The sequence below is a fragment of the Gracilinanus agilis genome, chromosome 6 (assembly GCF_016433145.1).
Source record: "Gracilinanus agilis isolate LMUSP501 chromosome 6, AgileGrace, whole genome shotgun sequence".
Lineage (NCBI taxonomy): Eukaryota > Metazoa > Chordata > Mammalia > Didelphimorphia > Didelphidae > Gracilinanus > Gracilinanus agilis.
The window spans coordinates 274,213,715-274,238,562 of NC_058135.1; the positions used below are offsets into that span (position 1 = coordinate 274,213,715).

General features: G+C 34.3%; 2 protein-coding genes across 2 annotated transcripts; both read left to right on the forward strand.

Annotated features, from left to right (window-relative positions):
* The first annotated feature begins 1,645 nt into the window (after positions 1–1,645).
* LOC123252611 (olfactory receptor 4A15-like) lies at positions 1,646–2,575 on the forward strand. The gene has a single exon (XM_044681885.1). The coding sequence runs from the start codon at positions 1,646–1,648 to the stop codon at positions 2,573–2,575; it is 930 nt and encodes a 309-aa protein (XP_044537820.1).
* A 17,058-nt stretch (positions 2,576–19,633) lies between these two features.
* LOC123252612 (olfactory receptor 4A15-like) lies at positions 19,634–24,508 on the forward strand. The gene is made up of 2 exons (XM_044681886.1): positions 19,634–20,522; positions 24,462–24,508. The coding sequence occupies exons 1-2, from the start codon at positions 19,634–19,636 to the stop codon at positions 24,506–24,508; spliced, it is 936 nt and encodes a 311-aa protein (XP_044537821.1).
* The last annotated feature ends 340 nt before the right edge of the window (positions 24,509–24,848 follow it).

The window sequence follows — 24,848 nt, forward strand, 5'->3', positions numbered from 1 at the left end:
TCACTCTGGCAGTTTAACATCATCTTGCCTTCTCCATGTGACTCACAAAGGCTGACTACAGTGGACAACTGAAGTATTCTGTTGACTAAGCAGTTGCTTCTACTTTCAGGTGAGTTTAGTACCAAAGATAAGTTATTAATATCTAAGATGAAAAGAAAACTAATAAAGAAATTTGACTCTCAAATTAGAGAAATATATTCCAAGTAATATATTTCTAGGAAATATATCTATAAAATGTTTGGTTATATATTCATAAACATAATTTACTCTTCATGTAATAGCACCTACTTCCAATTCATTTTTTAAATATTTTCCTGATTAACATTTGAACGTAACCTGAGGAAGTAAGAACTAGAAAATGCAAAAATGAACTTTCACCCCTACATATGATATTTTCTTTCTCATACCTTTTTTTCCTATCTTACAAAATAATAAAAAGTTTATTTTAATTTACAAAAGAAAAAATGAAAATATTATTTGTGAGCTATTATGTTCAGTTTTATCTGGTGTTTATCCTGAATAATTTTTCTTTTTTACTCTCATGGTTACCTGTTTACCCTGGTATTATTCATTCATATCTATATATAGGAGACTCTATTTGCAATAGACACAGAAGGATTTATGTGATTACAGTTTTAAATTATCTTTAATTTAATTCCAGAGCTGTAGTAATGTCTTATTTAGGGGACCCTTACCTAAAGGAGTCCATTCCTAAATTTCTCTATTTCTATCAAAGGCAGCACCGTCCTTTTATTGATCCAGATGCAAATGGGTAAGCCTCCTTTTCCTACTCATTCTCATCCACTCCATTTATGCAATCACTTGCTAAAATTTTATCACATTTGCTTGTACAAAATCTTTGACAGGTTATTTCCTTCTTTACACTCATATATCCACCACTATGATTCAGGCTCCAGTTGCTTTCTCTCCTTAACTATTGCATTAACCTCCTTAATGACTGATCTCTTTATTATAAATTTTCATCTATGACAACCTATTCTCATAGTTTCTGAGAATTATTTTTAACCACAGATGAGAACATTACACCTGCTGCCTCCAAACTCAATAATAAATCCTAGTCCCTCCCTATTACTTCTAGAATATCAACTCCTTTACTTGATGTTTAAAGTCCTTAAAACTCGAGTATAATATTCATTTCCAATTTCATTAAACTCAAACATTAAGCAAAGGGAAACAAAAATATGAAAAGCCCAAAGCTATGAAATTCTAATAAGAGCCCCAAATTCCCTCTGACTACCAGAAGATTATTTTAAACATGGGGCTCCACAGGTTAAAATTTGAATGTATCTACCTATTTTTCTTTCTCCCTGTGGCTCATGACTAGAGTTGGAAAGTTTATACTTTTATGTTTTATTTTATTATGTCTATATTCTATATTCTATTGTATTAATTTAATTAATTAGTATAAATATTTTATATCAACGTGAAGTTTATATTATTATATTTTAGGTATCTATTCACTAACATTTCTGTTAAAAAAACCCTTTGTGATAAGAAAACAGACAGTTTAGGGGATCGTTTTTAAAGCTGACCATTTCTCCTTTACTTTTGAAATTAATTAAATGGTAATAATTTCTATTACAGGTAAATCAATTTTGATTTCTGAATTTATATATTCAAAAAGATGGAAGCCAGGAACAATGTGACTGAATTCGTGCTCCTAGGACTAACTCAGAATCCTGAGATTCAGAAAATATTATTTGTTATCTTCTTACCCATCTACATTATAACTATGGGGGGCAACCTCCTGATTGTGGCAACAGTCATTTCTAGCCATTCTCTGCGATCTCCAATGTACTTCTTCCTTGCCTATTTATCTGTTATGGATGCTGTTTATTCCACAGCTGTTTCCCCTAAAATGATCATAGACTTACTATATGAGAAGAAAACTATTTCCTTTAGAGCTTGCATGAGCCAGCTTTTTATTGAACACTTATTTGGTGGAGCAGAGGTCTTTCTCTTGGTGATAATGGCTTATGACCGCTATGTGGCTATCTGTAAGCCCTTGTACTACTTGGTTATCATGAGGCGACGTACATGTGTTCTGCTGCTGGTTGTAGCCTGGGTTGGAGGTTTCCTTCACTCGGTGGTTCAGCTCCTTTTAATTTTCAGGCTCCCCTTCTGTGGTCCTAATGTCATTGATCACTTCATCTGTGACATGTACCCTTTACTAGAACTTGCTTGTACCAATACCTATATCATAGGACTCTCAGTGGTTGCTAATGGAGGAGCAATCTGTGTTGTCATCTTTACACTGTTGCTTATCTCCTATGGGGTCATCCTAAACTCCCTGAGGACTCACAGTATGGAAAGCAGACTCAAAGCTCTTTCTACTTGCATATCCCACATTACAGTTGTTGTCTTATTCTTTGTACCTTGTATTTTCATGTACGTTAGACCTGTCTGTACCTTCTCCATTGATAAAACAATAACTGTTTTTTTTACTATCATCACCCCTATGTTGAACCCCTTAATCTATACTCTGAGAAACAAGGAGATGAAGAATGCCATGAGGCAGCTCTGGAGGAGAAAGGATGGCCCAGCCAAACACTAACATCCTACAAAAGGGCATTCTATGGTTATTACTCTTCCTTAGGATCAAAAAGGTGGTTAATGAAAAGACCATCTCTTCTGTCAATCAACTGATACATAAACACTGTTTTATCATTAGTGTCACTGCCCCTAAAGTTGCTTTTACTCAAAATGCTACTCTATATGTTCTATGTACTCCTAAGGCAAACAACTTTTCATTTTTTAGTTGAGGACATTTTTTTAAAGAAAATTGGTTCCATTGACCTACACTATAACTGATTATACAAGATGAATGCTGAGAATGTATTATGAATGGGAAGGCTTGTATGGGAATATATTTCCTTATAGAATAAATGTGTTAATTTCACTATTGACTTGAATATTTTATTATCCCATGTTTAAGTACATATTAACTGGAGTCTGTAGAAATATGTGATTATATTTTTTCTGTGTTGTGAGATGAAATATGATCCTAAGAGTAGACATCTCAGTTTATGGAATATATGAGTTACAGTGTTCCTTTGGACCTATAAAATCTATGTAACCCTGAGTAAGTCACTAAACTTCTGTGTGACTGAAATCATTCTTTAAAATAGTGTTGTTGAATATTTGTCAATCCCTTTGCTCAGTATTAGTTTCCATAGCAATGGAATCTCAGGTCTAAAATGTTGCTCATGACAACAAAATTACAAACAATTAAAAAAAAAACTACTCTAACTTTGTGAACATCACCAATCAGATAGCCTGAAAGTATAATAGTTATGTAGTTGAATGGCTATCTTTTTTTGTGTAGTGGGTGTATTTATAAAAAAAAAACAAACTCATGTACTATGATATAGTGAATGGAGAATTGGTTGTCAAGGAATAAATCCTATGTTCTATTCATGTCACTAATGGTTATTTCCTTTCTGACTTTGGAAATGTCATCTAATGCCACTAATCCTCAATTTCCTCATTAGAAAGAAGGGTTTAAATTATATGAACTTTGAATATTTGAATTTTAATTATGAATCTACTACTGAATGTTATGTATTATAATTTCTTTCTGAATTAAAAAACATGAATATAAGTACTATGATGAATCTGGTTGGACTTCTCTCATCATTTTTAAAATCTTGGGAAGGCAGAGAAAGTGAAATTGCTTCCATATAAGAAGGACCATATGGATCATGGAAAGACAGTTATCAGAGAATTTTAAATCATTGAATCAAATTCAGAGTTGCAATAGTCCTGCACTAAAGAGTACATACAATATCCATATAAGCCACCACAGGACAGATGTAATAGCAACTAGTACTTGACAGAAAGAGTAGCTAGCCTGCATAGTGGATAGAGTTCTGGCCTTGGATTCATGAGGACATGTGTCCAAATCCAACATCAGATACTTATAAAATGTGTGACCCTGGGAAAGTTTGCTTAAGTTTCTAACCTGCAAAAGGACTCAGAGAGGGAAATTGCAAAAAAAAAAAAACCCAGTATCTTTGCCAAGAAAATCAAAAAAATGATCAGAAAGTCTGATATAAATGTAATGACTGACCAAGAAAAAATTAGAGAGAAACACTTGTAAAGCTGCATTTTCATGATGACCCAATAAGGAAGAACGCATAATAAACAGTTGTTAAACCAGTTACAGAATAACAAAAGACTTATGGGAATGAAAAATTAGTGATGGAAAAAGCACAGAACCAAGATCTAAAGGAGGGAAAAAAAGGAAACATTTTTAGGGATAGCATCATGCTAGGAAGGAACAAATTTAGACCTTGATTCTGATAGTGTAAAATCTATACACTGTATGATTTAAAAGGGGGAAAATTGAGTTTCTAGTAATTCCAAACCAGGAAAGGAAATAATATAATTCAAATGGACCTATGTAATACCCTAGAGAAAAAGAAGTATTAACTTATTAATCTCGATTTGGATATAAATAGTTTCCATATTTTAGGTCTTATAATAAAAAAGCTTTTATAAAGTTCTTATGCTTAATGATCTTTTTCTCCTGAGTAATTTTGCTGGGAAAATTGAGAGCATTTTATAGGAAATAAAATGTATTTATCATTGTAATTTTGCTTATAATGAGCCAGAGACACTTGTGGGAAAGTTAACCAAAATTTTATCTCATTCTTAATGTCAGAAGAGCCATTTTTCATTAGGGTCAAATTCTAACATCTTTCCTCTAGTTTATATTGATATTTTAATCAAATTTATTCTTAATATGAGAAGCTATAAATATTTCTATTCCTATTGTAGTTGTTTAAATGGTGAAAATGAAGCATAATAACAATTGTCTGGACTGTAGCATATGGAGCTAGTTCAGGAAAACAAAAGTTATTAGTCTCCTTATGTCTCTTTCTATGAATTTTCCACCCATGTTTCATCCTTAACCATCAAGAATGTAGTTAGAAGATCTTTCTGCAGCTGACTTGGAACAGTATAAAACTGCTAAACTTGAAGTTATGAATATTTTATATATTATTTTAGCAATATTTTATAGACTGGTCTCAAATCATTGTTACTGTAAAGATAGGTATTTCCATGGAAACATTAGATGATAAGTAAAAAAAAAAGAAAAGAAATAATCTTACATTTAAAAAATATCTATAAATATTTCATTTCTTTCTTTTTCTTAAACCATTACCTTCTGTGTTGAGATCAGTACCATTTATTGCTTCCAAGGGAGAAGAGTAATGAGGGCTAGCCAATGGGAATTAAGGGACTTGTCCAGGGCCACACAGCTAGGAAGTGTCTGAGGCCAGATTTGAAGCTAGGACCTCTCATTTCTAGACCTGGCTTTCAATCCACTGACCTACACAGTTACCCACTAAATTTTTCATTGTTGAAAAATGGAGATAAAAATAGTTGTTGTTTACCACTTACAGGACTTTTCAACTCTTTAATGGACAAATCTCTTTTTGCCATATATTGTAGATAGGCATAGAGAACAGGGAGAATCTGAGAAGCCTCTAAAACCATAGTCCTAAGCAAATCAAAACAATGAATATTCATTCAATGATTCTTCTGGGCTAGGAATTATGCTAGGTATTAGAAATAGAGATATTAACTGCACAGTACCTGCCTTTAAGGAGATATTTTTTTTTAATTTGGATGACAACCAATCAATATATTTTAGCAGAAAACATAGAAAATAAAAGACAAAAAATTTTAAGAAGAAAAATAAATTCTAAAATTTGGAGGAGAAAAGAAATGAGAATACTTCATGAAAGAAGCATTTATCCTATATTTTGAACAAAGTTTTTTTCCTCCTATGAAATAAACATGATGAAGGGATGTATTCCCACCATAACAAACTTCATGACAAAAGGAATGAAGCATAGAGATGGAAAGTCATTTACAATAAATAGCAAGCACAACATTTTTAAAATTAAAATGTCAAATGCATAAAATATAATAATGAGAAACAAGTCCAAAATATATGTGGAATATAATGATGATGGCTGCAAATATCAGAGAATAATTTTTGTTATTGTTATTATTGTTGTTGTTTTTGTTGTTGTATTGTACTATATTTTTCTTTATCAGTGACATGGAGTCCCTGAAGATTTTTGAGTAGGAGGAGAAGGAAAATGAGATGAAAGAGAAGGAAGAGAATAGGTGAAAGAGAAGAAGTAGGAGGGGAAGTTGATAATGATGAAGTAAAGAAGAAAGGGGAAAAGAAGAGAAGAGAAGAAAGAGGAGGAGCAGAAAGAGGAGGAGGAAAAAACCAGAAAAAATAAGAAGACAATACTTATGGGTAAGAAAAGTGATTTTGGAATCAAAGAACTTGGGGTCAAAAACTGCCCATGATTTCTATGTGCTTTTTTCTACCTATTTCTCACCTATCTTCTATGATCTTAGACAATTTATTTAACCTACCTGGTCCTTCATTCATTTGTGAAACAAAGGGGATTTTTGGTATATCCTCTGAATTGTTTAAAATCTAAATCAATGGTCCTGTGACAAGTAGACTGATGATATTTTTCACTGTCAATCATTACATTGTACACAGAGACTGATACACTGTGGCACAACTGAACATAATTGATTTCTCTATTAGGAGCAGGACAAGGACATTTCTGAGGGACTTAGGAGAAAGAATGCTATCCACATCCAGTGGAAGTACTGTGGAGTAGAAATGCAGAAGAAAAACAACTTCTTGATCACATGGTTTATTGCAGATATGATTGGGATGTTGCCTTTAAATGATTACTCTATTGCAAATATTAATACTATGAAAATAGGTTTTGAACAATGATACATGTAAAACCCAGTGGAATTGCTTGATGGATCTGGGAGATGGGAGGGAAAGAACATGAATCAGGTAACCATGGGGAAAAACAACAAATTCTAAATAAATAAATTGATTAAATAAAAAAGAAGTTGCTATTATACCTTGTCCCTAAAGCCACGTTCTGTTGTTTTTTTTTTTCCTCTTCATCATCTTTCAAACAATAAGTTGGCTAATTTCAGTATCTAATGAGCTCTTTTCCATAGGAGAAGCTTTCCTGCATGCATGCTCATTCCACTAAGAAGAATACATTAAAAATACCCTAGGGTTCCAGAGCAAAAGAAGAGAGAGAAGTAGGGAAACTCAAAACCAGCAATGGAATCCTCTCCAAGCAATCTTAAAATCACACCACAAAAAATGAATACAGAACTGAAAGAACCAACAGGGAGACAGAGTGAAGCAACTTTCATGAAGACAACAACTTGAAAGAGAACACCTGTGGCACTGGGATGAGCCTACAGGAGGCTACAGCAAAGAGTAAGAAGCCAACAACAAAACAATTGCCTTCCTATCCCCACCCCCAGCCCCAAATATAGAAATCTACTATTTCAGGTTCTGAACCTGGGCCCAACATCTGGGTTCTGAGATCCTGCCTGGGCCAATAGCAGTCCAATCTAATGAACATTCCTTAAAGTTGCAAGCAACCCTTCAGTGATGTTCAGAATTCTGACCTAGGGTAGTCTGTGCTGTATAGCATGATCTGTGTGGGCCTCGAGTGAGGCCAAGAATCTCAGCCACAGCTTGGGGTGAGGAGGTACATCCCACATTGAGGCAGTCTGTAGATCCAGAGCTGGGCCTCAATTACTGGCAGGGACAGTCACCTGGATGCTGACTTGAGGGAACCTTTTGGTTGACCTTGGCCAGAGCTTAAGGTAAAGCCCCAGAGCAGGGCAGTGTGCTGTGTGCCTGACCTGATCAATGCCAGAGTGGAACCAAAAGCCTACACACAAGCCTAAAGCTGGAATTTGAGCTATCTCCAATCTCAGAGGGTAATTGAATCAGCAGTGGGAGGCTCTCAGAGCTCCTAGTCCACAAGACATCATGCCATCTTGGAAAAGGAAATTTGCATCAACACAGAAATAAGACTAATGGTAGCATCAAGAAAGGACTGAAGTTTAAGAGGGTGCCCTAACCTCCCAGAGAACAGAACCTACCTTTAAAAAAGCTGAGGGAAATCAATAAACATAAAAACAATAACACACACAGACACACACACAGACACACACACACACACACACACACACACACACACACACCCCTCATAGAGAATTTTTATGGAGACAAAGAACAAGGCACAAATACAGAAGGGGACTGTGAAAGCAAAGCAAACACATGTTTAGGAATAAGTCACATGGTGTGTCTAATGACCTGATGCCTGGGTCTCCTTCAGTGTGGCAGAGGCAGCACAAGATGGCCATGGAGGGAGGAGTGAATTGAGTTTGAAACCATGATGGGAAGTGGAAAGAGGGCCTTTTTTTGCTTCTCCCTTTGATTTAATGGTTTCTGGAGCTGATTTCTTTGCTATCTTATCTCTTATTCTATGACAATTGGGGAGCCAGCTGCAATGAAGAATTGTTCTTTGCCTAAAGTTAGAAAGGCTGAAACCTAGCACTATCATTCTCTCCCTTTACTAACAAATGCTCATAAATCTGGTTGTAAACCTTCAGATTAATTTTAATCTATAACACCATTTTTAATGTACTTTTCACCCTTAGTATTGTTTTCACATCCTATCTTCTCATTGTTGTCACTGTTTGAAAATTCAGTCAGCCATTCAGAGACATAAAGCCTTTTCCGCCTGTACCTCCTAATTGACAGGTGTTGCCATCTTTGGAATTCCCCTCTTCCTCTACTGTTTGCCCAGTTCCAGAGGCTCATGGCTTTAGTCAGAGTAAACACTATTCTGAAGAAAATAAATATAGGGGCTTGCGTAGAATAGGTATAAATGATGGTAAATGAGGTATCAACAGGGTATCTAGCTGGATTAACACAGTGGTTCCTACCTGTTGGTGATGTGGGAAATCACCAGATCTGGGTAAGGATTGTTCAAAGAGAGTCTGGTAGATTATATAACAAGGTTTATAACAAACTGGGACAGGAAGGGAAGGGAGTGGGATGAAGTAGCTTAAATACAACTTGGATTCCCTCCCCACAAGGTCCAAAAGGGTGAGACTACACTAACACACTAAAATCCCTCAGCTGCCTAAGTCAAACCTAACTAGAGTTCCTACTGAGATATTCACATGAAGGAAAACTGGAAGGTGAACAGGTCCAGCTGAATAGGGTCGGGTCTCATATATGTGTCCTCAAAGCAGCACAGGAATCCAGATGTTACTGCCAGTATACTCCAACTTTTGGAGAGGGAGTAAGGATATTGATACAAGTGTCTACCACTTTGAGCCTCACCTATCACTCAACCAAATTCCAGTCAACGACTTCTGGATAGTTGTTGTTTTGACCCAAAGCAGGATACACAGGAGGAAAACCCAGCTCTCTCCATACAAGGGAAGTTCAGAGAGCAACTGACACTATTTGCCAGCCACACAAAGTTCTGGAACCCTTTTTTTCCTGTCAATCACCTTTACTCTGCTAATCTAATTTCCTATAACAGTTCTATACAGTGGTGATCCCTATGCTGAGCTCCCTAATATACAATTTGTGAAACAATTATGTGAAAGACACTATCAAGAATTAATGAATATCAAAATATTTTCTCCTTAATAATATTTGTATTTAGACTTCATGTGCAAGTTTTCATAATGTTAGAGAATTAGTGGGGATACTTACTTAATATCCCTTCATAGTGTCCAATATTTGTCTACTAGGGGTAAGAGATACCTGAGTCCATGAATAAAAGAAGGAATGATGTATAAATAAAAATAATCATGTCATGAAAAAGATAAAACAAAAACAATCAAATAATTACCCTCAAAACAAAACATCTTGTACACAACTTAATAGTATAAAGAAAGCCTTGGACCAACATCAATTTTACAGAATTTGGGAAGAAAATAAATTTACTCATTTCACAAAAATGAATATCAGTTTAATTTCAACAACCTTCTCATGTTATTAAAGTATGAAGAAGAAAGACTAAAAACATGAGGGTGAAGTATGGGTATGAGCAGTTGGGTTATGCAAGCCAATGAGAAATCACATCTTGGCATTGAACATTGTGATGAAATAGACTGAGTGGACTATCATCAATGAATCAGGACGACTCATTTCATTGTAGGCCAACATTATTGTTACCCATTCCTCATACTCCTTCTTATTGTATAAACATTTTTTACAAAGTCAAATTATGTAGATCATTGTCCTCATTTTTATCCTATCTCTCCCCTCCAAAGCGTTCATTTTATCTTTCCTTTACATTGCTTTAAAAAAAAAGATAATAAAGCTATAACCAAATTACTTCCAGACTTTATCTAATAACACTTTTTCTATGACCACTCATGATAATACTCTTTTGAGGAAATAATTGAACATTTCCAAATATAAGAATACCATCAATTTGGCTTTGTTTAGTACCTTACGTTTGCTCATATTTGCCATCTTCTTATTATTTCTATTCTTGTGTTCTCATGTCAAAGTTTCTATGCCCCTTTGATTTTTTCTTTAAGAATGCTTGGAAGTTCTCGTTTTGATTAAAATTCATTTCCTTCTATAGGAGTATGATCAGTTTTCCTGAGTTCATTATTTTTGGTTAAAGTTAGATATTTTGCCATCTGGGAGAGCATTATCTAACCTTTCGCCTCCTTTAAGGTCGTAATTGCTAAATTTTATGTGATCCTGACTTTGGTTCCTTTGGTACTTTATTTGAGGGGGAGGGGTGCTACTTAACACTTTTTTTTTTATTTGAGAACTCTCTCTATAGTATTTATGGAAGTTCTCCTTTTCAGGTTTCATGCTGGAAGTAACTAGTGAATTTTTTTCTATTTCTACATTGTTTTTTTTTTAAAGATCAGCACATTTTTTCTATTATGATTTTTTTCAAAGGTATTTTATTTTCCCAATTACTCATAATAACAATTTTCAGTTTTTCCTTCCTGCTACCCTTAGGTTACAAGTGTCAGTTTTTTCCAAGGTGGTATGATGACTTGTAGGCTGGGAATTATGAAGGTCACACCCCAATGTTGATTTAGTCTCCCTGAAAACTGCTGATGGCTTACAGGCTCAGACCACTGTTAGGTTACCTTTTGCTGAGGCTCAGGGCCTAACCTCAGACTTGGATAAGTGCTTCAGACCTCACTCTAGCCTTACACAAGTCAGACACACACAGTTGTCAGCCTTGTGCTTGAGTTCAGGTCCTCACTGCAGGCTTTCGGTAAGGGCTCCAAAGCTTGAAAAAGCTAAGTGTACTACTAACTGCTTTGCACTGGGGCTTGAGGTCTCACCTTGGGCTTAGGCACTCAGGCTCAGAACCTCACTCTGGGACTCCAGCAGCCAGGAACAAAACATACTACCTTGTCCTAGGGTTTGAGACATCACTGAGGGCCTGCCTTAGGGCTTTGAGCTTTAAAGGGCAAATATGGGCTGTTTTGCTGTTGGCTTAGGCAGGATTTCACATTCTCAAAGTTTCATTAAATTTTTACCATATAAGTTTATTCTATTTTGCAGGGTAGAGAGTTTTTGATTATGATCTTAATTCTTTTGTCTTTCAGAATATCATGTCCAGCCCTTCTGTTCCTTTAACATAGAACCATTCACATCCTATGTAATCTTGACTGTGGCTCCAGAACAGTTATATCAGTTCGGAGTTCCAACAAGAGTAAATTAGTGCACAAATTTTTCTGCATCCACTCCAATTTTTATCATTTTCCTTTTTTGTTATATTAGGCTATCTGATAGAGGAGAAATGTCATTGCTCAGAGTTGTCTTAATTTATTTTCTCTAATTAATACTTATTTGGAACATTTTTAGATGGCTAAATATAGTTTTAATTTTTTTAAATATGAGAACTGTCCATTCCTACCATTTGATTATTTGTCATTTGGAGAATAATTTTTATACCTATAAATTTGAGTCAATTATATAAATATTTAATAAATGAGGCCTTTTCAGAGACACTTGCTTTCATTTTTCCTAGTTTTTATTTTCCTTCTAACTTTGGTTTCTTTCATTTTGTTTGCATTAAATCTTTTTAATTTAATGTAGTCAAAGTTATTTATTTTATACCTTATAATGTTATCTATATCTCATTTACTCATAAATTCTTCCCTTTTCCACAGATCTCATAGTCAAATTATTCCATATTTCCCTCATTTGTTTACAGTATGACCTTTTATTTGTAAATCACTCATCCATTTTGTTTTTCTTTTGGTATATAGAATTAGGTTTTTTTCTGTCTCATTTCTGCTAGACCAGTGATGGGCAAACTATGTCTTGCAGGCCAGATTTGGCCCCCCTGAAATGTTCTATTAGGCAGTGTGACATTGTTCCTAATTTGATGAATACAATGAGTAGGAAAAAATACAATGAAACTTCGAAAAAGTTGCCTTAGAAACAGACTGACAGATGAGCATTTCCTTTCCTTTGGCCTCCTCTTTAAAAAGTTTGCCCATCACTGTGCTAGACTCTTTTCCAATTTTTCTCTGAGTTTTTGTCAAATAATACAAATACTATGTAAGTAATGGGTAATTACAGAAGAATGTCATGAGTTATGGATGGGGGATGGTGTAGAACTAAAAGCCTCCTACAGAAATAGGAATATGAAATTATTATTGAAGGACAACAGGAAAATTTGTATATAGAAAAGAGTATGCAGAGAATTCCAGGTGTAAAGGACAGCACATGAAAAGATATGGAATTGAGAAATGGAAGATTATTACCAGAATAAAATGTGTACAAAATTAATATTCTACAGAAATTGACATAAGGAATTTAGAACTTGGATGAATTCATTGATCATTCAAAAATCCAGAAGATTGAAGGTGAAGCAATCAGTACACCACCTGCCAAAAAAGACATCTGTCAAAATCTGCTGTATGAAGTATTAGTGGGTCATCGAACCAAGATAAGAAAAATGATTTTTGGGTTACAGGAAGGCCAAAGCACAAGACTGACAGTTCAGACATACAGACATCATCTTGCTGGTTTGTGACAAAGTTTAATGAGTTGGGGTACCTACTTTATAGGGATAAAGGATTTATCGGCTAAGGAATTAGGTAAGTCTTTTGCAAGGACAATGATTGGTAATGATTTAAAAGATGGAGACAATGGATTTAGAGTACCTCAGTGGTTCTAAACCAAGTTTTCTATAGGATAATAAATCACAGGTAACATGTCAATTCAACATGTCAATGTATGACCCAGGATTGTATAAAATACTGTATGTTTTCTCATAGAACTCCTGCATCAGTAATTTTATTAGAAGGATATCTAGTATTTGTAATAGGGAAAATTTTATTTTTCTCATGGTGGGGAGCAGATTATGTGCTTTGTGATTCCTAGCTGATGGATCTGATTTTATTAGGGCCTACTCTCACTACTGGGGGTTACGGATATGAACTTAAAATGCAAAAAGGGACACATTTTTTGGAGCATGACCAACGTAAGAATTGATATTGTTTTATTGTGAATGATTACGATACATATTTCTTTTATTTCTATTCTTTTTTTCTTAATTCAACTGAGAATGATAGGAAACATAAATTACATTTTAGTGTTAAAATAAATTGACCTTTATATTAGAATTGGACAATTAAGAGATTACCAATAATTAAATGTAAAGAAAATTTTCAATCAAATCATGATGCTTCAAGTCATGTAGCAGAGGGTTAAAAATCTAGAGAAAGAAAAGAGGAAATAGGAAAATCAAAACATAAAAGGCCTTTTCTAGGACTATATCTTCCAGGAGAAAGGATGATATAGAAAATATACAATAACAAGGGAACATTTTCAGATTAAGGAGGGAAGAGATATATTTGTGATCAGGAAGGATAGGATAGATTAAGAATGATTGAAGATTAGTGTGATACCATGTTGACTTAAGTTGAGGGGAGAAGGAAGAAAGGGTAGAAATATAGATGGAATGGAAAGTGAGGAGTAGATATATGAGGCAAAAGAAGTAGAGGCAAGGGAATGGAATATAGAATTCTAAGGAAATAGAATATAAAGCACTCCATGAGTTTATGATAAAAGAGAAGGCATGAAACCCTAATGACATGTAATCTGAAAGTTAACAAATAGAAAAAAACTCTTTGTTTGTGTAGAAAGTAGGAAGAAATTTTCTATTCACTTAGAAATCAGAGTTGAGGTGTAATAAGAAATGATGAAGATGAGAAATAAAGCTGTATATATAGAAATCAATTGCTAGTTTTATGAACTACCACTTATCAAAAAAAGATCTTTATAGAAATTGATTTTAGTGGATTGAGACCTGTAAATTGGAATCCACATTCATATTAAAGGGATGAATGAGACCTAGTACTATATGGCAACTGCTCAGGATCAGAATTAAAAAGTGAAATCCTTTGCATCATATTTCCCAAAGCCCATTCTTTATTTTAATTACATCCAGTTTTTGGAAGTCTCACTTTAAAACAACTAAGAATGTGGCAAACTTCTTTTGAAAATGTAGATATAAATAATAAATAGATTAGAAGAATCTTCTAGTCTCTTCCATAACTTTGATGGGATTTTGGAACACTGAAAAAGAACTGGCAGGAGGGTAAACTAGTGTATCACAGAAAATAAGAGCTAGAATGTACCTATGAGAACTGCTGAGTCTGAAGTTGGGAAGACCTGAGTTCTTCTGATCTGGCCTTAATTCCTTATTATTTAGTTACTAACTACTTAGTTATTTCCTTACTTAATGTGATCTTATTAAAATATTATTTAAATGTCTTTGTGACAATTTTTTTCAATATATAAAGCTTGGTTCATACTAAATCTTAATTCAGTTAGTTTATGAACCTTGGACCTGTCCATAAACATAATAAAATCTAGTTTTTAACATCCAGAATTCCTGTGTTTATATTATTGAGTATTATTGAATAGCAATGACCTAGAATGTGAAATCTCTCAGATTACTGATCATTTATTATATCATCCATACAAATATTTAGTGACAGTGATCATATTCCTCCTTAATTTTCTCTCAGACTAAATACTTCACATTTATTACATAATTTACAATATGGAATTATGATCAGTTTTCTTGATTTTTTATCCTCCCAAACATATGGTCCAGCAAAAATTGAACACTTTCAGATAAAATCCATTAAGGATATGTATTCCCATTTTATATGAAATATTATGATGCCTATCATTATAGCCTAAAGTTTCATTGTTACAGAAAAAATCTATCTATCTATCTATCTATCTATCTATCTATCTATCTATCTATCTATCTATCNTTCTATATCTATCTATCTATCTATCTATCTATCTATCTATCTATCTATCTATCTATCATCTATCTATCTGTCTGTCTGTCTATCTATCTATCTATCTATCTATCTATCTCTCTATCTATCTATCTATCTATTTATCTATTTATCTGTCTGTCTCTCTACCTATCTATATGTATTTTCCAAGGACTGGAGTACTGAAGTACTTGATAGTGAAACCTCATTGTGTGGCATCCCACCTTGTGGTCCTGTATGTCTCATACTTAGCTGAGGAACTTGTTCTACATAGGTACTTAAGACATACATACATGTATTTGTGTATATGAATGTAGCTATATATGTACATATATATTAATATACATATGAATGTGTATATAGGAGAGAGATATTTTGTTTTATTGAAATGTTGAATTATTCCTGGAAAAGGTATACATATATACATATAGAAGATATAAGGTACTTAAGATATACATACATATGTGTGTATATATGTACATATATATTTATATACTTATTTGTATGTTTGGGGAGAGAGAGACAGAGAGTGACAGAGAGAAAGAGAAAGAAGACGACAGAGAGAAAGCGAGAGGGAGAGATATATAGAGAGATTTTGTGTTACTGAAATGTAACACAAATTGAATTATTTCTGGAAAATACACTGCCTATGTAGAGATTATGCCTCTAATTGTTCTCTAGGATTTGGGATGCTATCGCCACCCCCGTGCTCCTGAGACATTCTTCTGACCCTAACATTATAATTAACTCTGAAACATCTCTGGAGACATTTGCTGTACTTGAAGGTTGGTGTGGAAAGTCCCTTTTCCCTGGAGCCATTTTAATTAAAAAAAGAATATATAGTATGAATGGCTCAATGATAAATATTGTTGTTTCTGAATATAGGTTAAGTAGTCTTTTATGCATTATAATGGTTGAGTCATCTTGGAAGTAATAGAACCTCTTCAACTTTCCAAGGACAGTTTCTTGACAGACTGAGAGGAGGGACAGAATTTGAGAAAATAAGAACTTTCCAAGATCCATTTAAGGCCTTTTATCAGTCTGGCAAGTTAACATCATCTTGCCTTCTCTATGTGACTTGTGAGGCTAACTACAGTGGACAACTGAAGTATTCTGTTGACTAAGCAGTTGCTTCTACTTTCAGGTGAGTTTAGTACCAAAGATAAGTTATTAATATCTAAGGTGAAAAGTAAACTAATAAACAAATTTGGCTCTCTAAGCAGAGACATATGTTGCAGGTAATATATTTATAGAAAATATATCTATAAAATATTATGTCATATATCCATAAAAATAATTCATTCTTCAGATAATAGCACTTACTTCAAATTCATTTTTAATTTTTTCCTCAGTAACATTTGAATTTAATCTTAAGAAGTAAGTATTGGCATTCAAGAGTGAACTTTCACCCATATACCATGATATTTTCTTTCTCATAACTTTTTCCTATCATGTAAAATAATAAAATGTTGATTTTAATTAAAAAGAAAAAAATTAAAATATTAATTTGTGAGCTGTTACATTCTGTTTTATTTGGTGTTAATCCTGAATAATTTTCCCTTTTTGCTCTCATGCTTACCTGTTTAACTTGGTTTTATTTATTTATAATTATGCATAGCAAACTATATTTTTAATAGTCACAGAAGGATGTATGTGTTTTGTAGTGCAAAAGGGTGCATATTAACGCTGCAAATCCTTACTGCAGAATTTCTGACAGTTGAAAAGGGTTTAGAATCCTGAGGAGGGGCAGTTGATCCTGGAGACTTGATGAGAGTAGGAGGGTCAACTGAGCTCTATCTTTGGACTGAAAACCTGTCCTATATTCTGCAGCTTTTCTCTTAAGATTTGTTAGCTTGGCTATTTCCTTTGGATTTCCCTGACCTTCCCTTTCCCAATCCTCATTTTCCCTTCCTGAATTTCTGTGGGTTTTTGAAAGGAGGGTGAATCTGGGTGGTAGCTTTCAAACTTGTAGATTTAGTTTCCCTGTAGTCAAGTAGGGCTTCCCTTGATAGAAATTATCTCTTGAATCATTGTTTCCAACTTTCCTACCCCTTTTAGGCAACAAAACCTCTTGGGGCTGAGTTAGGCAGGTCCTTTCTCAGTCTCACATTCCTGTCTCCCTCCCCCACCTGAAGCTTTCCCTAGGTGGCTATTAGAGTTACCTTGTATCCCTCTGTCCTTTACAATCAACCCTGAAACTCAACAAACCCTGTTTGTCACTTAATCAAACCTTTGGCTAATTCATTAGTTGATTGATAAGAGAGGGAGAAGGGGAGAAAGGAACAATATTCTCTTTGGATTCTGAGGGAGTTGGAGGCGTCCATTTTGAGAGGAAGTGGTAATCCCTATACTTCCTCTGGACTCTTCCTTTGTGAACCTAAGAAACTGACTAGAAAGCCCTCTAGTCAGTTTCAAGCCATTCCTGGATAGCCCTAATCTTTTTCTGTAGAAGTGCCCTTCCTACCTGAAGGGCTCAGTCTGTTTCCCTTCAGTGTCTCTGTCTCAAACACCAGTACCCAGTCTGTGTCTCCCTTTGCTCCACTATTGTATATTCCTTATCTACTTTACTGCCTTAGGGATCCACAAACCCCTAATCACAGTGCTTTTGTCCCCTATTACAAACTTACCTGCCTTAATTTCCATTACAACTACCTTATCTCCCTACCTGCCTTTTAGTCCCTTACCACCTCAGTTTATTACCCTACTTGCATAATTCACATATTACATACCATAACCCCTGTTATTACCCTACTAGATTTATTCCCTTATTACAGTTTACAGTTTTTTAATCATCTTTTATTTTATCCCAGAGCTGTAGTAATGTCTTATATAGAGGACCCTTACCTAAAGGGGTCCTTTCCAAAATTTCTCTATTCCTATCAAAGGCAGCACTGTCCATTTATTGTCCCAGCTGCAAATGAGTGAGCCTAATTTTCCTGTTCATTCTCACCCTCTCCATTAATATTATCACTTGCTAAAATTTTATCAAATTTCTTTGCACAAAATCTCAGACACATTATTTCCTTCTTTAAACTCTATGATTCAGGCCCCAGTTGCTTTCTCCCCTTGACTATTGCATTAACCTCCTTAGTGACTGATCTCTTTGTTATACATTTTTATCTATGACAACCTATTCTCATAGTTTGTGGAATCATTTTTTAAGCACAGATGAGACTATCACACCTGCTGGCTCCAAACTCAATAAATTCTAGTGCCTCCCTAGTACTTTTAGAATATCAACTCCTTTGCTTGATGTTTAAAGTCCTTAAAAACTGAGTGCAACAAAATTTCCAGTTTTATTAAATGAGACTATTCTTCTTGCAACTATAGTTCAGTCAAGAAGACTTTGCTTTCTAAATTTCAGCACCACTCCCACATAGACCAGGATTTATGTGCCTTTAAACTGTAATTTTTTCCACATAGCATAGTTCCTGGTTCATAGTTATTTAACAAATATTAATTGATTGATTGATTCCAAGAGTGTCTACCTTTCAGAGTCCCAAAGATACCTTCAATATTATGCTTATTAAATTCTTGATCCCCGGTCTAGTTACTAGCTCCTTCCCACATTCTAATTATTTTCTATCTATTTAATATAAATATGTAAAGCACTTAGCCCAGTGTCTGGCAGACAGTTGTTTAATAAACATTTCTTCCCTTTCCCTTCTTTATATACAGACAGACAGACATATATATGCAAGATGTTTCCCTTGAGAGAATGTTTCACTATTGTATCTATTTCCTTATATTTAGAAGTGTCTGGTTCACTGTGGTTTTGATTGATGTGGAAAAATTAAAACATAACTATTAAAATGTTTATGCTTTAATGCAAAACTCTCTACTTTCATTTTAAAAGGGGACTCAAACATTAAACAAAAGGAAAAATATATCTAACAGTAATGAAACTCAAATGGGAGCCCAAAATCCCCTCTGACTACCAGGAAATAATTTTAAACATGGGGCTCCCCAGCTAAAAATTTGAACCTATCTGTCTATTTTGTCTTCTCCCTGTAGCTCAAGACTAGACTTGGAAAAGATACTTTATATTATTAGGTTTTAGGTGTCTATTCGCTAATATTTCTGTTCAAAAACACCTTTGTTACAAAATAGACAGTTTAGGGGATCACTTTTATTTTATTAAACCCTTAACTTCTGTGTATTGGCTCCTAGGTGGAAGAGTGGTAAGGGTGGGCAATGGGGGTCAAGTGACTTGCCCAGGATCACACAGCTGGGAAGTGTCTGAGGCCGGATTTGAACCTAGGACCTCCGTTCTCTAGGCCTGACTCTCAATCCACTGAGATACCCAGCTGCCCCCTACAGAATCACTTTTAAAGCTAACCATTTCTCCTTTACTTTTAAAACTAATTAAATGGTAATAATTTCTATTACAGATGAATAAATTTTGATTTCTGAATTTATGCATTAAAGAATGGAAACCAGGAACAATGTGACTGAATTCGTGCTCCTAGGACTAACTCAGAATCCTGAGATTCAGAAAATATTATTTGTTATCTTCTTACCCATCTACATAATAACTATGGGGGGCAACCTCCTGATTGTGGCAACAGTCATTTCTAGCCATTCTCTGCGATCTCCAATGTACTTCTTCCTTGCTTTTTTATCTCTTATGGATGCTGTTTATTCCACAACCTTTTCCCCTAAAATGATCATAGACTTACTATATGAGAAGAAAACTATTTCCTTCAGAGCCTGCATGATCCAGCTTTTTATTGCACACTTCTTTGGTGGAGCAGAGGTCTTTCTCTTGATGGTAATGGCTTATGACCGCTATGTGGCTATCTGTAAGCCCCTGTACTATTTGATTATCATGAGGCCACATACATGTGTTCTGCTGCTGGTTGTAGCCTGGGTTGGAGGTTTCCTTCACTCGGTGGTTCAGCTCCTTTTAATTTTCAGGCTCCCCTTCTGTGGTCCTAATGTCATTGATCACTTCATCTGTGACATGTACCCTTTACTAGAACTTGCTTGTACCAATACCTATATCATAGGACTCTCAGTGGTTGCTAATGGAGGAGCAATCTGTGTTGTCATCTTTACACTGTTGCTTATCTCCTATGGGGTCATCCTAAACTCCCTGAGGACTCACAGTATGGAAAGCAGACTCAAAGCTCTTTCTATTTGCATATCCCACATTACAGTTGTTGTCTTATTCTTTGTACCTTGTATTTTCATGTACGTTAGACCTGTCTGTACCTTCTCCATTGATAAAACAATAACTGTTTTTTTTACTATTGTCACCCCTATGCTGAACCCCTTAATCTATACTCTGAGAAACAAGGAGATGAAGAATGCCATGAGGCAGCTCTGGAGGAGAAAGGATGGCCCAGCCAAACACTAACATCCTGCAAGAGAAACTCAAAAGGGCATTCTATGTTTAAGACTCTTTTCCTTGGGAACAAAAAGGTGGTTAATGAAGAGACCATCTTCTCTGTCAATCAACTGATATATAAACACTGTTTTATCATTAGTGTCAGGGCCCCTGAAGTTGCTTTTCCTTAAAATCCTACTCTAAAAGTTCCATGGACTCCTAAGGAAAACAACTATTCATTTTGTAGTTGGGGACATTTTTTAAAAAGAAAATTGGTTCTATTGACCATACTCTATAACTGATATTATACAAGAAGAATGCTGAGAATGTATTATGAATGGGAAGGCTTGTGTGGGAATATATTTCCTTACAAAATAAATGTGCTAATTTCACTATTGCCTTGAATATTTTATTATTCCAAGTTTTAAGTATATATTAACTGAAATCTGTAGAAATCTGTGATTATATTTTTGCTGTGTTGTGAGATGAGATATGATCCTGAGAGTAGACATCTCAGTTTATGGAAGATATGAGTTCCAGTGTTCCTTTGAACCTATAAAATCTATGTAACCCTGAGTAAGTCACTAAACTTCTGTGTGACTAAAGTCATTCTTTAAAATAGTGTTGCAGAATATTTGTCAATCCCTTTGCTCAGTATCATCCTATAAAATGCCCTCAATATTCCCAGAAAAATTATTGTATTCATGTATTTACATATTATATTTGTAAATATGTATTTACTTTTCCAATTTCCAGTGTAATGAGCCAGAGACATTTGTGGAAAAGTTAACCAAAATTTTATCCTGTTCTTAAGGTCAGAAGGGCCATTTTATCATTTGGCTCAAATTCTAATATCTTTCCTCTAATTTGTATTGATATTTTAATCAAAATTATTTTTAGTACAAGAAGTTATAAATATTTCTATTCATATTCTTGTTGTTTAAATATTGAAGTTGAGGCCTATTAGGGATTGATTGGCCTGTAGCATACAGAGCTAGTTCAGGGAAAAAAACCAAGTATAATAAAGCCTCTATTTCTTTTTCTATAAACTTTCCACCCATGAATAATCCTTAACCATCATGAATATAGTTAGAAGATCTTTGTACAGTTGACTCAATACAGTATAAAACTGTCAACCTTGTAGTTATGAATATTTTCTATATTATTTTACCAATATTTTGTAGACTGGTCTAAGATCATCCTTACAATCATTGTAATTTGTATATTGTATACAATAAATTGTAATTAAGATAAGTAATTTTATGCAAACATTCCATGATGAATAAAAAAAAGAAAAGGAAAAAGTCTTACATTTAAAAAATATCTCTAAATGTTTCATTTCATTTCTTTCTTTTTTTATTAAACTCTTACCTTCTGCCTTGGGATCAATACCATGTATTATTTCCAATCAGAAGAGTGATAAAGGCTAGGCAATTTGGGTTAAGTGACTTGCCTAGGAAGTGTTCTAGGCCAGATTTAAAAGTAGGACCTCTCACCTCTAGGCCTGGATCTCAATACACTGAGCTACCAAGTTACCCACTAAATGTTTCATTTCTCAAAATAGACTTTGAAAAATGGAGATAAAAATAGGTGTTACTTACCACTTACAGGACTTTTCGACAATTTAGTGGACAAATCTATTTTTGCCATATATTGGAGATTGGGATAGAGACCAGGGAAAATTTGAGAAGCCTCTAAAACAATAGTCCTAAGCAAATCAAAATAATGAATATACATTCAATGATTCTTCTGGTCCAGGAATTGTGCTAGGTGTTAGAAATAGGAATATTAACAGCATAGTACCTGACTTTAAGGAGATAATTTTTAATTGTATGGCAATCAACAAAGATATTTAAACAGAATACAGAAAATTGCAAAGACATAAAAAAATTTTTCCAAAGAAAAATAAATTCTAAAAATTGGAGGAGAAAGGATCAGAAAATATTTCATGAAAGAAGTATTTAGCCTAAACTTTGAAGAAAGCTGTTTTTTTAATGAGATAAAAATGAGAAAGGGATGCATTCCCACCGTAGTAAACTTTATGACCAAAGGAATGAAGCAAAGGAAAGTCATTTACAATTAATAACAAGAACAACATTTTGAAAATTCAAATGTCAAATGCATGAAATATAATCATGGGAAACAAGTTCAATACATATGGGAAATATAATGAAGTTGGCTGCAAATATCAAAGATAATATTTTTGTTATTGTTATAATTGTTGCTGTGTTGTACTATATTTTCCTATATCAGTAATATGGAGTCCCTGAAAATTTTTGAGTAGGAGGAGAAGGACAGTAAGATAAAGTAGAAGGAAGAGAAGAGAAGAAGGAGAAGAAGGAGGAGTAGAAGATGATAATGATGAAGGAAACACAGAAGGGAAAAAGAAGAGGGCAGAAGAAAGAAGAGAAGGTGAAATTTATAACAGGAATTCAAGATTAGTTTAATATTAGGAAAACTATCACCATAATTGAGCATATCAATAACCAAACTAACAGAAATCACATGATTATCTCAGGAGCTGCAGAAAAAGCCTTGGATGAAACACAACATCTCTTCCTATTGTTTTTAACTAGAAAGCATAGGCATAAAAGCACCTTTCCTTAAAATGATAAGTAGTATTTATCTAAAACCATTAGCAATATCATCTACAATACAGTCAAGATAGAAACCTTTCCAAAAAGATCAGAGGTGAAACAAGAATGCTTGCTATCACTATAATTCTATCTTTTTTTTTACTAGAAAAGCTAGCTTCAGCAGTAAGAGAAGAAAAAGAAATAGGAGTGAAGTATGTAATGAGAAAACGAAGCTATCACTCTTTGCATATGATATGATGGTATACGTAGAAAACTCAACTAAAAACTAGTTGAAATAATAACTTTAGCAAAGTTACAAGATACTGTCATGATTAAAATTCTCTGTAATTTTATATTATTTCATAATCATTCATTACTAAAAGAGAGAGAGTAGCAAATGATCACTTGGCCATGTATAATTAATCTGAGTTTGCCACACTTGTCATCAAAAGTAGCCATGCCAACAAGAATTCCAAGATCAAGAGCACCAAAAGCCAAAAAAAAAATCTCCAAAAGCCCCTTCTACTTCCTCATTTGCTTCTCTTGTGTATCCATTGACATCACTCCTTCTGGGTCTCTCTGGTTGGGCAAATTTGACCTCAGTTCACATCAGAGCCCAATTTTCTAGAGGCCAGTCTCTTCCAGAAGGCCATGGAGCCACAAGACCTTTTGCTTCCTCTTTAAGTGAGTACATTTGTCCAGTCAAAGGATGGCTCTGATGGTGACAAAAATGTTTTTTTCAAAAAGAATAAAAACTTGAATTTTTATTAAATTCACAAAATATAAAATAAACCCACATAAATCAAAGTACTTCTGTATATTATTACAAATAATGTCCAATAACAAGAGATTATAGGAGAAATTCCATTTAAAATACTTGGGCATCTATTTGCCAAAGCCAATATAAGAATTATGTGATCAAAATTATGAAACACTTTTCACATAAAGTCATATCTAAACAATTTGAAAAACATTAATTGCATATAGGTAGGCCAAGCTAATATAACAAAAATGACAATTCTACGTCAATTAATCTACTTATTCAGTGCTAGCCATATCAATCACATTACCAAAGAACTATTTTAAAGAACTAGAAAAAAAATAATAATAAAAGTCACCTTGAATAACAAAAGATTCAGAATATGAAGAGAATTAATGAAAAGAAAAATATGAAAGGATGGTGGTCTGGCAGTACCAGATCTTAAATATAGTATGAAGCAATAATTATCAAAATAATATAATACAGTAATAGAGTGGTGTAGCAATGGATTAGATTAGGGGTAAAAGATTTTAGCAATCTAGTGTTTAATAAACTCAATCCCAGGTTTTGGGATGAGAACTCACTTTTTGACAAAAACTGCTGGGAAAAGTAGAAAACAGTATTGCAGAAACTCAGTAGTATTGTGAGGAAGATTTTTATTTAGTTATTAGCTTAGTATTAGTATTAGACCTAACAGGAAGGGCTGGAGAATTTCATATGGAATGGGGAAGCAGGAAGTGGCTTGCATTCTCTGAGAAGGACTCCATGATGGATGGGATAAGCAGTAACTGATTCCCTGGGAGAGCTCAGAGCTAGTGCAGTTGTGCTCTGATTCCCTGGGATCCTGGAGTGTGGTGAAGGCTGGAAGCAGAGAATATTAATCCTGCATGAAAGCATGGGGTAGGGAGTGATCTGCGATCTGGTGGATAGCTTGTAGATTTTCTCTCCCTACTGGGCTACTTTGGACCATGGGTTCTGG